We start from the raw sequence: 13,635 nt of genomic DNA, 5'->3' as shown, positions 1-13,635 counted from the left end.
CCGAGCACACACATGGCCCTCAGCCAAGACAACAGAACCATCAGCTGGTTCTCGTGTCCTCTCCCTAGGCCCTTCCACGTACTGGGGGCCTGTCACAAAGTCAGGGTGGGTGGGCCTTTGCAGGGCTCCAGGAGTCGACTTGCCCGGGCAGTGGGAAAAATTCACACCCATGGCAGCTGCCATCCTGACTCTCACAGTGACAATCTGCGAACCCCCATACAATGTGGCCGGAGGGCAAGAGTCCCACAGAGCCGGGACACCCCTCAGGATATGACACTCACCGAGGTCCAGTCTCCGCTGCTCTCCCAGGACGGCCTCCTCCAGGGCACTGCTGTTAGCCAGCAGCTCCCGGGCCCGGGGCGCCAGGCCCCGCTGCACCACCATCTGCAGATGTGGGGATAGGAAATGGTTTAGCCCTGCCAGGAGGGGCTGCCAGGAACAGGGGCTGCAGCCGGGGCTGTGGGGGTGGGGTGGGGTAGGAGGGTCAGGGCCTCACCGACCACGTGTGGCTCGCCTGCTGCCGGGCCTGGTCAGCAGCGCCCTCAGCAGCCTGCACGGCTTGCAAAATGCTGCTGTAGGCGTTAGCGGCCTCAATGGCCCTCTGGATGAAGCGGTCCTGGTTGACTCCTTGGATGATGCTGTGAGGGGAGGCCGGGGAAGGTCCAAGGCTAGAGTGGGGGCTCAGCCCGGCTCACTGGCCTCCCCATCACAGCTGCTGGGCCTGCCTGCCTGCTGGCCCTAGACTCCCGGCCTAGGTCATGACCCTCCACTGCCCAGTGTACCTTTCCTGCTCCTGTCTGCCAACCTGGGCCCCAACTTCTGCCCGGCCCTGCAGGAACAATGGCTGCTCCATCTAAGAGCCCTCGCAAGCCAGCTCTGCCCCACCCACGGCATCCTGTTTGGGCCCCATACCTGGAAAGGTTGAGTGCCAGCTGGTCCAGCTGCCACGCGTGGGCCTCGGCAGCCTCTACCAGTTCCAGTTTGCTGCTCGCTGGGGAGAAGGCATGCATTTTCTCAAGCAGCGGCGTCCGGGCGCCATCCAGGCTGGCAGCGAGGTGCTCATACTCCTGGGGTGAGGGGTAGGTAAGGTGGGACCCTCGTCCCCATCCCTGCTCACCCAAACCTGATCTGGGCATGCTCACCCCCACTGAATATGCAGCCCTTGGGGAGGGGGGAGCTCACCTCCCTGGCCTGGTCCATGCCACGCAGAAGCTCAGAGACCCGGGCCAGGGTGTCTCTGGCAGCCTGCAGAGTAGCCCCCAGAGTGGCATTGTCCCGGGACAGCTCCTGCTTCCGTTGCTGAAGATGACGGGGAGAGCATGGGAGGTAACAGAACAGAGGTGAGGTGGGAAAGTAAAGGGGTGGGGGTGACGTGGTGATGAGTCCGAGGGGGCGAGGAGAAGGAGGGGGTGGAGGAGGGGGTGGGGAGGGGGAGGGGTGGAGGAGGGGACGGGGAGGAGAGGACGGGTGGAGGAGGAGGCAGGGAGGAGGAGGGGCAGGGCCAGCTCTCTACCAGGGCTTCCTCCAGGCGCTCCTGGTTGCGGCTGTTGAGTTCTTCTGCCTCCCGTGTGGTGCCCACTGCCCGATTCAGGGCCTCCCGCAGGTCCATGAGTCCGGCCTCATGCTGGGCCAGCTGGTCTCGGGTGTGTGTGACCAGCGCCTGGTTTCTCTCCCAGGGTCTGGTCAGCTGCTCCTGCACACGGTCCAGCACTGGCAAGGCCCGGTGTAGGAATGGTCACTCGGGCAGTGCCCCCTGGTGCCTGCCAGCCCCCATCCACCCTGTCAAGCTGATGCGACACCAGTCTGGGCTGGCCTCAGCCCCAGGGCCCTCCCCACTCTGCCCTGCTGGGCGGACCCCACTCACATCGCTGGGCCTCCCCCAGCTCAGCCTCAGCGGCTGCTCGTGGAACCCCCAGGTCACGGGCTCGCATCTCCTGCAGCAGCCGTTCAACTTCGGCCAGGACCCTGCGCAGTTGCTCACCCGACGGGACTGAGGCATTGGCTGGTGCCAGGCGGTCCGTCTGGGACTCGAGCTCTGTGCGGGTTTGGGCAATGGGCTGTCAGGGCCCAGGGCTGGCCTGCTACCGGGCAGACCTCTGCCCACTAGCTTCCATCCAGAAGCCCCTGGCCAAGCCTCTTCAGACACCCCACACATGAGCTGGTAGGCCCTCGACAGAGAGCCTGCTCCAGGCCACGACTCTGAGGCCTGCAGAATGTCCCCTCTCCTCCTGCAGACCCCACGGTAATACCCCCACTACTCCCTCTGCTCAGCCCACTCCTTGGCCCCCTGGTTTAACCATCCCTCCTCCCAGCCCAGCGCTCAGTTGCAATTTCATCTCCTAGACCCTGGCCTGGGCCTGGTCCCTTCTGATCTCTTCTTGTGACAGATGTCAGGTTGTAACTAAGGCTCACCCACCACTTTTCCCACTTTGCAGGGACCGCCTGCCCTCTCATTCTGGTCACGTGGGCTGCCCCCTCCCCTCCCTACTCAGACCTGCTGCTTCTGTGACCAGTACACCATCTCCCTGTCTAAACAAACACCCCAAAGTGTGTTTAGAGGCCAAGCCCCCAGAGGCACACCCCCTGCCCTCAGCCCTGAACATCACTCTGCTCAACTCTCCCCACCCGCCCAGCTGGGCCAGTGCCTACCGCTCAGGGCAAGGTCCACAGCCCGGATGGCTGCCAGCAGCGTCTGTGCCCGGCCCAGCGTGGCGTCAGTGCTGTCCAGTAGTTGGCTGGCCTGAGCTCGGGCTCTGGTGGCCTGTGGACAAAGTACCCCATCAGGCCTCAGCCCCTGCTGGCTGGGGAAAGCCTGGGGCCCTGGGGAGGGACCTTGAGCCCGAGCTGAAGGTCAGGGGTGACTCTGGATGGTTTGGGGCCTGAGGAGAGAGACTTCTCAGGGAAGATTTGACTGAGAGGGACTGAGGGCTTCTCTGGAGGAGGAGTGTTCCAGGGGGTTCTGGGGCGGGAGTCCCCAGGGGCCTGCCTGGCCATCCAGATGCTGAGTGTCCTGCCCAAGGCTTGAGGTCTGTTGTTCCAGTGCCTCCAGCTGCTGTATTGTCTCATAATAGGGGCCTGGGGGACTCCGGAGCTGGCTCTGGGGGAGAAGAAGGTGAGTCTGTGACCCAGGATGGGTAGGCTACGGGCCGGGAGAGGGTGCCTGGGGGTCAGGCAGGGCAGTACCTGTAGGTCGGAGATGGAGGCGTTCAGCCTGTGCAGCCTGGCCCAGGCCACAGAGCTGGCATTGATGCCACTCAGCTGCTCCCGGATGGCAGGGAGGAGGGCGCTGGCCCGCTCCAGGTCGTCCAGAAGCAGGACCACACAGTGGTCACACACTGCAGGCAGGGGGCAGGTGGGTGTAAGGTAAGGGGCAGGGAGGGCGGGGGCCAGCAGGGAGTCATTGGCGCGTCAGCATGGTAGAGATGCTCACCGGGGCTCACAGAGATATAACAGGGGTGCTGGGCTGAGGGTGATGAGGTGAGTGGGGGGTCAGACGTTAGCATGGGGGTCTCAGGGTCAACAGGAGGACAGCTGTGAGGTCTCAGAAAACTAAGAGGGAGAGCTAGGGCTACAGGGCTGCTCTGGAAGTTGGGATGAATGTCAGGGTCACCAGGTCAGCACGGGGCTGGGACCTGCACTGCCCCAGGGCAGGGTGAGCCAGGTGTGTTTCGGTGGCCAGGGCAGTGGGCAGGGCAGGGACGCACCTTCACAGTGCACACCGTGGCCCCCAGGTCCTCCCGGCACGGGCACCTGGTGCTGGTGGCTACAGGTCTCACAGCGTTCCCCACTGAGCCCAGGAGGGCACGTGCAGCGGCCCGTGTGCAGGTCACAGTGGCCCCCTTGGCACTGGCAGCCTTGGGTGGGAGGGGCGGGAGAGGCGGGATGAGTAGCTGGCTGAGGACCCTGGGGGTACTCGCCACCCCAAGGTGCCCCGCCTGCTTGCACTCACGCCTGCAGCCCTGCTCGGGGAGCCCCCAGTGGCCGGGGGCACACTCGCGACATTGGGGTCCCCCAGTCCCTGGTCGGCAGTGGCACTGCCCACTTTGGGGGTGGCACTCGGAACTCTCGGCGGCTGGTCCACAGGCACATGGGTGGCAGCCCTCGCAGCCCTCGAAGCCAAAATGTCCTTCCTGGGGGCACAGACTGCAGTCAACGGCTCTGTCCTGCCCTCAAAAATCCACCTTCCTTCAGCCCTGGAGCCATGAGGTCCCGCCCACACAAAGCCCCTCCCCTCCCACTGGGCCCCGCCCCTACGTCAAGGCCCCGCCCCTCCCAGGCAGTGCTACCTGACAGCGGTCACAGCGCAGCCCAGTCACACCGGCCTTGCACAGGCAGTGTCCGCTGTGGGGGTCACAGGCCTCCGTCCCGCACGGGGAGCAGTCACACCCTGCAGAAAGTCACCCTGGGAAATCACCCCAGCTTCTTCCCAGCCCTCGGAAGCCCTTACTAAGCTCCTACTCCACATGCACCTTCTTCCTGCCCCAAACGAAGCCCCCAGATGCTTACTTTTCACCACCTCCCTGCTTCATCCAGGTCCAGACCATACAGCTGGCAGTTCACTGTCCCACTGTGCCCAACTTCGCTGCTGCCCAGGCTCAGCCCCCAGAGGAGCCCTTTGGGGAGCCCTGCCAGAGCCCTCCTAGGAACCCCCACCCTCAAGAGAGGCCAGAGTCTCCAAACAACCCCTGGCCTGGCCAGGGGGTGCCTAACCGTGAGCTTGGGGGGCCTGGTCAGGTCCACACTATCCATGCTGGGCTCGGCCCAGGACACAGCCTGCTCGGGGGGACACCCCTCATCCCTGCCCTCCCCGCTTACGGGTGCAGTTGCCGGGCAACAGGGCATTGCCGTAGAAGCCAGGGGCGCAGCTCTCGCAGTGGGGCCCGGTGGTGTGGCGCAGGCAGCCGCGGCAGGCGCCTGTCAGGGGGTCGCAGTCGCTGAAGAGCATGTTGGGATCGCCGTTTCCGCTACAGTCACAGGGCTGGCACGAGCTGCCCAGCACCAGGGGGTTCCCGAAGAAGCCGGGTGCACAGCTGGGGTGGGGTGGGGGAGCGGGATCAGTGGGTGGTGCTGGCTCAGGCACTCAGTGCCCTGGGCCTCTCAAACAGACCCTGCCCCACTCAGGCCCTGCCGCCCAGCTCACCGCTCGCAAGAGGCCCCAGCGTAGCCGGGTTTGCAGAGACACTGGGTGCGGCCACCTCGAAGGATGCAGCCTGTCGCAAAGCTGCAAAGACGGAAGTGGTCATCACACACTGGCATTCTCTGGGCAAGCACCTGTGTACTTAGGCTGGGCCAGGCACCAGGTGCTGGGGTCCCACCTCATGGGCCCACCTGGCTGCAATGGCCTCCAGAGAGGGCAGTGTTGATTCAACCAGGTGTGGGGGTGGTATTCTGTTCTGGGTCTATAAAGACTTTGGGCTACCAGCCAACAGTCGGGACCCGGGATGGCTGGCCCAGCTTACTTGTTGGAAGGCACGGCCAGAGGGCAGGGGCAGCTGATACAGGGGGCTGCAGGGTCCTCAGAACCAGTGCGCACGAAGCCGGCCTGGCAGCGCTCGCAGTGGTCACCCTCGGTGTTGTGCTGGCAGCCCTGGGGCAGAGGGAACAGTTCAGCACCCACAGTGGAGGCCTGGCTCCCACCAGCTCCATCCCCAGCTCTTCAGGGTCTGTGCCCAGGGCACCCACCCCTGCCTACACCTCAGCGTACCCACAACCACGGACCCAAAGGTGCCCTGGCCTTCCCTACCCTGTGTCTTTGGTGCCGGCTTCCCACCCCCCACAGGGCCCCACTTACCACACAGACGCCTGAGCCAGGGAGGCAGCGGTCTGAGTGGCCGTGGCACTGACAGGGAATGCAGCGACCCAGGAAGAGACCTTTGATGTCCCGGTAATAGCCAGGGGCACACTCCTGGAGTGGGTGGGCATTGGTGGTCAGGGAAGGAGGCAGGGCTAGCCTGACGCGGGGGCAAACCAGGGACCATGCTCACGGGTCAGCCCTCAGGTGTCCTGACCCTGACAGGCTGAAGGCACAGGTGAGGTGTGGAGGAGGTGAAGTGGATGCTGTCTGGGTGAACTGTGGATATAAGACGAACTGTGTGCTAAATGAGTGAAGGCCAGCTAGTGCACACAGGGGCCGGGCAGGGAGCAGCTGACAGTGGACAAGCAGATGGTCGAATAAGCAGCCGGCTCGGCCTGAGGTGGGAAGGCTGGCTGCTAGCAGGGTGATACCCAGCAGGTATAAGAGGAGAAGTGGGGTGAGATGGAGACGGAGGCCAAGTGTGGATGCTTGAGGACATGTGGGCCGGGCGGGCAGAACACTTGGCCCTGGTGCCCACCTCCACTGCCTCACCTGGCATGAGTGCCCACGGTAGTTGGCAGGGCACATGCAGAGCTCCACGTTGATGGCTGGAGGCCCCCCACCCATCTCGCTGGCCACCTCCAGCGCCACCCTGCGCAGGGAGATGGCCGAGGAGGCCTGCGAGAAGAGGGCACGGATATGCAGCTGCTCCAGGCCAGCCAGCACCATCATGAGCTCCTCGCGGGACACGGTACTGTGGGTCTCCATGTGTCGGAAGTTTCCCTGCATGACCACAACAGGGCTCACTGCGGTGGCCACAGGAGGGCACAGCAGGAGCCCAAGACAGACCCTCCCTTGGGGGCAGGGGCACTCAGAGCACCTGGGCGAGGGTGGGGGACATGTGGTACGGTGAGCAACTCCTGACCTGAGAGACAAAAACTTAACTCACAGAAACACTAACTGCAAACACGAAAGCGGTCGATTTGAGCCTACTGAATGTAAGACTGTCTGTGACCCTGAAGGGATCTTAGAAAAAGACGCACAGGCTACAGATGCAGAGCAGACAGCACAGCTCTGAAGTCAGGACACAGGCTGAGCATCAGGAATGACACAGCCCCGCCAGAAAAGAGACAGGTAAAAGACAGGAGTGGGCAGTGTGCAGAGGGAACCATGAGGACAACACACTGGAGGAGCTGACCCATCCTGCTCCTCGATGCTGTTCTACATCACAGGGAGCAGGACCCACAGCATCAGGGACCAGGGACGACCGCTCACCTCCACCAGCTGCAGCTCCCCATGGTGCACGTCGCCAGGCGCTGGGTACACCGGCTCCAGGAACGTGATGCTCATCTGGTTGCCCTGGGGAGGCACGTGGGCGGATGAGGGCCAGGAAGCTGGCTGGCCACAGTCGCAGCTTGGCTGTGCCTGCTGCCCACCCCACCAAGATGCCCTGGTTGGCCACCTGTAGCACCACATCTGGCCTGCTCTCCATGGGGTTGAACACATCCCCGCGCTGGGTCTCTGAGTGCAGTTCGTAGCGGAGGGTCCCACCATAGGATGACACCTGGAGGCCAGACAGAGATGTGACTTGGCCAGACTCATTCCAGGGGCCCGGAGTCAACAGCAGTTGTTCTGGGCAGCCTGGGGCTGGGGGTGCGGGCGGGGCCAGGCACCCTCACAGAGCCTCCTCCCTCCCTGCTTGCCCTCAGCCTCCAGGAGGCCCTGGATCCTCTTGAGGTGCCCTCCCAGGGGATACTCGGCTGCTCACCCGGTCCCCCAGGTAGGAGGGTGGGGCCTGCCAGTATAGCTCGGGGATGGCCTCGGGCATGTGCTGCAGGTCCGCGCGAAGCAGCAGCGCCTCCTGCCGCTCATGGGGCACCACCTGCCGGTCACCACTCAGCAGCGTCCAGCCCTCCATGTCCACGAACTGTGGGGCACACAGGTGGGTCACACAGGCTCATGTCCTACGTCCACGTGGGCTGATGTGTCCCTGCCTGCCTGCCCACACACCTCGCGACGGGCGTAGGTCGAGCTCCGGCAGCGGTCAGTGGCCCCGAAGCAGAAGCAGCGGGTGCAGCCTTTGGGGTTGGCAGCGTCCAGTGAGAATGTCCCCAGGCGGCACTGGTCACACCTCGGGCCCTGCACGTTCTCCTGGGGGTGGGAGGGCACGGCAGGGCAGGGCAGTCAGCCACATGTAGGGGGTCCAGCCAGTGCTGCCTGTCACCCTGCAACTGGGCTGGCTGTCCCAAAGGGTTCCAGGAGGAGCCCTCCCAGAGAGGATGAACTTCAGCTGACAAAGCAGGACGAGGGATGGGGTGGGCAGCGGGCCAGGCCGGTGGACCCCTCACCTTGCAGTAGCACTGGCCTGTGAGGGGGTCGCACGTGCCAGGCGCAGAGCCTGCCTCGTGGCAGTCACAGGGGCGGCAGCTGGGGAAGCCGTGGAACCCAGGAGCACAGGTGTCACAGCGGCGTCCGGCCACGTTGGGTCTGCACCTGCCGTGAGAGATCAGGAGCCGGCTGGGCCTCCCTCCACCTGCCCCTCTTGTTGAGATGGGACCAGAGGTGTCCCCCCACCATGGTGATGACCCCCCAAGAGCCAGAGGGGAGGGTGCTGCTGAGCCCCGGGAGACCCTGCCGGGGGCGATGGGGTCAGGACTCACTGGCAGGGGACCCGGGACTGCTCCAAGGCCACAGAGACCCCCAGCGCAGGCACTCACTTGCACTGGCCACTGTCCACATCGCAGGTGGGGTCCATGAGCTCCTGGACACCGGGCCCCGAGCAGTTACACTCCTCACAGCCCACCAAGGGGTGGCATCCAAAGGTCTGGGGCTGGCAGACGAGGCAGTCGGGCGGGATGGTGCGTGGGGGACAGATGCACTGTCCTGTGAGCTCGTCACAGAGGCGACCACTGCAGTCACAGGCTGTGGGTGCGGGCACAGCACCTGGTCAGCAGGCCTGATGGCAGCCCTGAGGGCACTGAAGGTGGGGTGGGGAGCGAGGCCACCCTACCCCAGGCTGGATCCACCCACTCCGGGCCCCAAGTCCCAGGCAGCTCCTCTGATGTGAGGTCAGGGGCTCAAAACTGCTGTCCAGTCCCCAGGACCTTCTGGACAACAGTGCAAGGCCCGACTCTCACAGACGGGAGGGGGCAGGGCTAGTTCACCAGCTCCAGAACATTCTCCTGACCGTTCTTGCCTGGCGGGCACTCCGGGCACTCCTGGGACTGGGGTACTCACGCCTGCAGTTGGGGAAGCCCCAGTAGCCGGTGGCACAGCGGGAGCAGTCGCGGCCGATGACATGGGCGCGGCAGGGACACTGGCCCCCGAAAGGCTCGCATGTGGGGCCCGTGGCGCCCACCTCGTGGCAGCCGCACGGCCGAGCCCCATTGTTGTAGAAGAGCGAGAGCGAGGTGGCGGCGCTGCGGCAGAAGGCGGACGAGCCGGAGGGGCTGGGGGAGGGGTGGGGGTGAGGCCAGCTGCCAGCCAGCCAGCCACACCCCTGCACACCCCCACCCCCAGCCCCGAGCCCGACCCACCTGACGTGGTAACCGTGGGCGGCGCACTGGCTGATGAAGTCGTAGGACTTGTCCAAGGGCTCTTCCCGCAGGTAGCTGGAGCTATAGGCTTCCTCGGGGACCACCAGCACATATTCCTAGAGCATCAAGGCCCGGTCACCTCCTGTGGGCCCAGCTCAGGGCCCAGGTCAGGGGAGGGGCCAACACCAGCGCTTCTCTCCCACAGGCCAGCATCCAGCCAGATAGCGTCACACCCTGTCCTGGGCCCTGGCGAGGCTGCCAGGTTATGGGTCCCACCCTTGGTCACTCAGAGGGCAGGCCGGCCTTTGCAGCCAAACAGGAGCTCAGGAACAGGTTGTGAAGAGGCAACTGGGCTCCGGGTGCCCCCATCCTTTTCGGCCAGACGCCCCTGGCCCCTTCCAGGCCTCCTCCTCCATGAAGGCCACTCTGACCAGCAGGGACCCCAGGAGCTGGTGGGTGTCATTTTGGCTCATGGACCCCCAGGGTCTCTCAAGATGGGCCTGGAGGTCCCCAGATGCTGCTGTCCTAGCACCAGGCTCAGAGTCGCCTATAGAGAGCAGGGGACATGCCCTGGCAGGATAACCTCTAATGGTAGAATGGGGGGAGGACAGACACCAGCCTCCAACTCACCAGCCAGAGCCACCGGCCCTCAGGCACACGCACGGTCACGGTGAGCTCACTGTCAGTCACATCCAGGATGGCCCGGCCCTCACACACCACCAGTGTGCGGCAGCCATAGCCATGCGGGCAGAAGCTGGCGTTGGCGTGGCCTGGAGGCGAGAAACAGCATCAACACCCACCAATGTAGACCACCCCTGCCCCACGGCCTCGTCCCAGTAACTCCTGCAGTCGCCACGGAGGTGGGGGCACCCAGGGCAGCACGTGCCACTGTGAATTGTGCATCTATGACCAGGACACGGATGTGTGACCCAAAGAGAGGCCCACATGGCTGTGTGCACTCATGCAACAAGAATTGGTCGTGCTCACGCACGAGGGCCTGTGAGATGCAGGTCTCTGGGCTCTGCAGAGCAGAAGGAAATAAATACATATGGACATATGTCCCCAGGGAGCCATCAGTCACCCTGGCATGTGGTGGGGGAGTTCTGAGTTACCACACAGACGTTAGGGACAGGGGCTGCCACCTGCCATGGCCTGGGGCTCCCTGTTTGAGAGCCGAGGGCAGGACAAGTTGTGTGGCCCAGTCACTCACAGCCAGGGGATGGGCTCTGCTCTGTGGCCACGTGAGCTGTGGAACCAGCTGCACTCCATCCACGTCCTGCACGGGCCATGTGGACTAGACCCCTGACAGCCCTCTCACCCAGGCGTCCAACCCTTCTGCTCACCCTGCCAGACGCGGCCCCCGTTGATGAGGACCTCCACGGCGAAGGTCGGGTGGGCGGGCTGGTAGCCGTGCAGCAGGAAGGCGTATCGGCCCAGGGCAGGCACGTGGGTGGTGAAGACTACGGTACCCTGTGGGGAGAGGCTCTGGTGAGCCCACAACAGGACAGGCGGGGTGCCCACGAGCCTGCGAGTCCTGGCCGGGCCCTCACCTGGGGGTGGCGCAGCAGTGTGGGCTCTGTATCGGGGTCCGCGGCGGTGGGGGGCCGGGGCTGGGGCCCGGGTGGGGGTGCGCCCGGTGTCAGCTCCTGCGAGCGGGTCAACGGGAGGCCGGGTGGCAGCGGCAGCACTTGGCAGTCTCTGAGGAGCACGGGCTGGGGCGGCTTCGGGAAGCGGGAGGGCAGGCAGGCGGCACTGGGGCAGGGGATACACCGGTGAGCTCCCGTGTCCCCGCCACCACCCTGCTGCCCCCACCAGGCCCCCAGCCGCACTACCTGCTGGGGCTGAAGGCACCATGACTGCTGATGCAGCGGACTCGGGGCTCCACGAACTCTGAGCTGAAGGTGTCCGTGGGTACCAGGGTGACACTATGCTGTGGGCAGCAGATGATGTGGGTGCAAAGGCAGGTGAAGCCCAGCCACACCTGCCCAGGCTGGCCCGGCTCTTGGCACTGAGCCCCTGATCCCCACTCAGCCTGCCTCTCCTCCGGCTGCACAAACCCCAGCCCTTGATCACAGTTTCTAGGCCTTGGAGCGCCTTCCAGCCCCAACCAACCGCAGGCCACACCTCCTCTTCCTGCACCCTCACCACTGTCCATGGTTACAGGGCAGAACCCAGCACAGGTAGGTGCTCTGCAAGCCAGGGCTCGTGAGCAGGCATCTCCGCCCTGTGCTGTCCCCAAGGGGTAGAAACACGTGTGACAAGTATGGTAAAACATGACATCCCAGTGTGTCTAGAAAAACCTAACGGTGGAGACAGAAGACTGAGAGGCTACAGCAACAGCTCAGTCCATCCCAGCACGGCGTCGGCAGAGAAGACAGCACAGAACACCGACGTGACCCCCGTTATGGCAGGTTCCAGAACAGGCATACTAGGCGGCACAACCAGTGTCCAGGGTGACCACGGGAGGGGCGTAAGGGGCATCAGGGTGGAGCCGTCTGGCCTCTGGCCTGGGTACTGGGCATGTGGGAGAATCACGCTTGGGCAGTGGGTATAGCTCCATGGGATGTTTACAGTGACCCAGCCCAGGACTGCAGGGCTGTGTGTGTGTGTGAGGAAGGAATCACAGGGGTTCCAGCATCAAAAACTTAGGAGGAAGCTATGTGACTCTCAGCAACATGGAAGAGACACACTGACTCTGGAAGGAGGAATGAGACATGGCAGATGGGGTGTGGGACTGTGGTTTTTGTTGCAAGTCTTTTCAATATTTGAAGCTTTTATAAAAATGTGCACCTATTACTTTGATAAAACTTTTAAAGGCCTAGGGAAACGTAATGATGAAACTGTGTAATACTCTGATGAGAAAAATGTCATCTATTTTGTCACTTACTGAACAAACACGTATGCTTGGTTCTGGGCATCAAACTAATGGTTAACACTGCACGGAGTTTAATGATGCAGAACAGGCCTGCAAACAGTTAACCTTGGGATTTAGTTTCCAATTCTGTGAGGAGGACACAGAAGCAAGCTACTTCGATGCTAGTTGAGTCCCAAGCTTCAGGACCTAAGATGCTCACATGGTGTGGCATTTTGTAAATTATACCAAAAAGTGGCCTTTCTTTTGATACCAAAAGATCATTCTTTCTGGGCTTCCCTCGTGGCTCAGTGGCAAAGAATCCATTTGCCACTGCAGGAGACATGGGTTTGATCCCGATTTGGAAAGATCCCACATGCTGCAGGGCAACTAAGCCTGTGTATACAACTACTGAGACCATGCTCCTCAACTGCTGAAGCCCACACACCCTAGAGCCCGTGCTCTGCAACAAGAGAAGCCACTGCAGTGAGAAGTCCAAGCACTGCAATGAAGAGTAGCCCCTGCTTGCAACAACTAGAGAAAGCAGCACAGCCAAAAATAAATAAAAAATTTAGAAAGGTTATTTCTTTCTACCTTGGCTCCAACGCATCATAGTTCCCCTTAAGTGACTACGGGCATTCTTTATAAATAAATACACATTTCAAACCCACAGGAAAAAACCTGCAGGGGAGGGGTTCTGGAAGAACCTGGATTTAGCACAAGCTGAGGGCAGTGCCTGCGATGGGCACCCAGGCTCACCACACTCTACTTCTGCACATGTTTAAATCTTTGGAAAGATGGAGCCCTGCAGTGGGGTCCCGAGGCCCATGCAGGCGAGGGATCGGGGCCTTACCAGGAAGAACCGTGCCTGCTCGGCTGTGAGCCGGATGCTGGCTTCCGTGTCCAGGTAGAAGACGGCCAGGTGGCGCTGGGCGTCCAGGGCGGTGCCTCGGCACAGGGTGCTGGGGTGGGCAGGGGTGGTTAGTGGGTAGGGCAGCCCTGGGGTCCCAAACCCAGCCCCAGCGCTGCCCATACCCCGGGCTTGCACCCTCTACCCACTCCCCGCACACCTGTATGGGCAGGGGTGGAGTGTGAGCAGCCCCTGCTGGGGGGCTCTCTGGGGGGTGTGTACTGCCACATCCACCTCCTGGCGGGCGTCCCCGTTGGCATACTCCACCACCAGGGCATAGGGGCCTGGCTGCGGCACTGCTATCTGAAGCTGGACGTCCACCTGGGGGGACAGGGCGATGTGAGGCCCCACCCCAGGCCCCCTCCAAGAGAACAGGGTGCTCCTGAACACGACCCTTCCCACCCTCTGTGCCCAGAGCCTCATCCTACCATCTCAGGGCCTGTGTGCCCACCATTCCTGCTGCTGGAGGCACTCCTCCTGTGGCCACTCGACCTTCCAACCTCTGCTCACTCTGAGCATCCCCTGCCCATCGTGGCCCACCAGC

General features: G+C 63.1%; 1 protein-coding gene across 1 annotated transcript in view; it reads right to left on the bottom strand.

The window, feature by feature from the left end:
- LAMA5 (laminin subunit alpha 5) overlaps nucleotides 1-13,635 on the bottom strand; it is a 52,012-nt gene that overhangs the window by 6,825 nt on the left and 31,552 nt on the right. Inside the window, exons 27-57 of the mRNA XM_020901105.2 lie at nucleotides 13,252-13,412; nucleotides 13,035-13,143; nucleotides 11,163-11,260; nucleotides 10,881-11,082; nucleotides 10,674-10,800; nucleotides 9,961-10,100; nucleotides 9,331-9,446; nucleotides 9,032-9,243; nucleotides 8,512-8,716; nucleotides 8,143-8,287; nucleotides 7,805-7,945; nucleotides 7,563-7,721; nucleotides 7,257-7,358; nucleotides 7,070-7,153; nucleotides 6,347-6,577; nucleotides 5,792-5,905; nucleotides 5,460-5,587; nucleotides 5,141-5,221; nucleotides 4,816-5,030; nucleotides 4,287-4,387; nucleotides 3,950-4,130; nucleotides 3,705-3,854; nucleotides 3,184-3,335; nucleotides 2,987-3,097; nucleotides 2,650-2,761; nucleotides 1,865-2,035; nucleotides 1,514-1,710; nucleotides 1,183-1,299; nucleotides 913-1,067; nucleotides 497-638; nucleotides 282-384 (exon numbers count right to left, since the gene is read on the bottom strand). Coding sequence (XP_020756764.2) covers nucleotides 282-384; nucleotides 497-638; nucleotides 913-1,067; nucleotides 1,183-1,299; nucleotides 1,514-1,710; nucleotides 1,865-2,035; nucleotides 2,650-2,761; nucleotides 2,987-3,097; nucleotides 3,184-3,335; nucleotides 3,705-3,854; nucleotides 3,950-4,130; nucleotides 4,287-4,387; nucleotides 4,816-5,030; nucleotides 5,141-5,221; nucleotides 5,460-5,587; nucleotides 5,792-5,905; nucleotides 6,347-6,577; nucleotides 7,070-7,153; nucleotides 7,257-7,358; nucleotides 7,563-7,721; nucleotides 7,805-7,945; nucleotides 8,143-8,287; nucleotides 8,512-8,716; nucleotides 9,032-9,243; nucleotides 9,331-9,446; nucleotides 9,961-10,100; nucleotides 10,674-10,800; nucleotides 10,881-11,082; nucleotides 11,163-11,260; nucleotides 13,035-13,143; nucleotides 13,252-13,412 — 4,462 coding nt within the window. The remainder of the gene's footprint in view (nucleotides 1-281; nucleotides 385-496; nucleotides 639-912; nucleotides 1,068-1,182; nucleotides 1,300-1,513; nucleotides 1,711-1,864; nucleotides 2,036-2,649; nucleotides 2,762-2,986; nucleotides 3,098-3,183; nucleotides 3,336-3,704; nucleotides 3,855-3,949; nucleotides 4,131-4,286; nucleotides 4,388-4,815; nucleotides 5,031-5,140; nucleotides 5,222-5,459; nucleotides 5,588-5,791; nucleotides 5,906-6,346; nucleotides 6,578-7,069; nucleotides 7,154-7,256; nucleotides 7,359-7,562; nucleotides 7,722-7,804; nucleotides 7,946-8,142; nucleotides 8,288-8,511; nucleotides 8,717-9,031; nucleotides 9,244-9,330; nucleotides 9,447-9,960; nucleotides 10,101-10,673; nucleotides 10,801-10,880; nucleotides 11,083-11,162; nucleotides 11,261-13,034; nucleotides 13,144-13,251; nucleotides 13,413-13,635) is intronic.

The sequence above is a fragment of the Odocoileus virginianus genome, chromosome 9 (genome assembly GCF_023699985.2).
Source record: "Odocoileus virginianus isolate 20LAN1187 ecotype Illinois chromosome 9, Ovbor_1.2, whole genome shotgun sequence".
NCBI lineage: Eukaryota > Metazoa > Chordata > Mammalia > Artiodactyla > Cervidae > Odocoileus > Odocoileus virginianus.
This window is presented reverse-complemented; position numbering and strand designations above follow the sequence as displayed.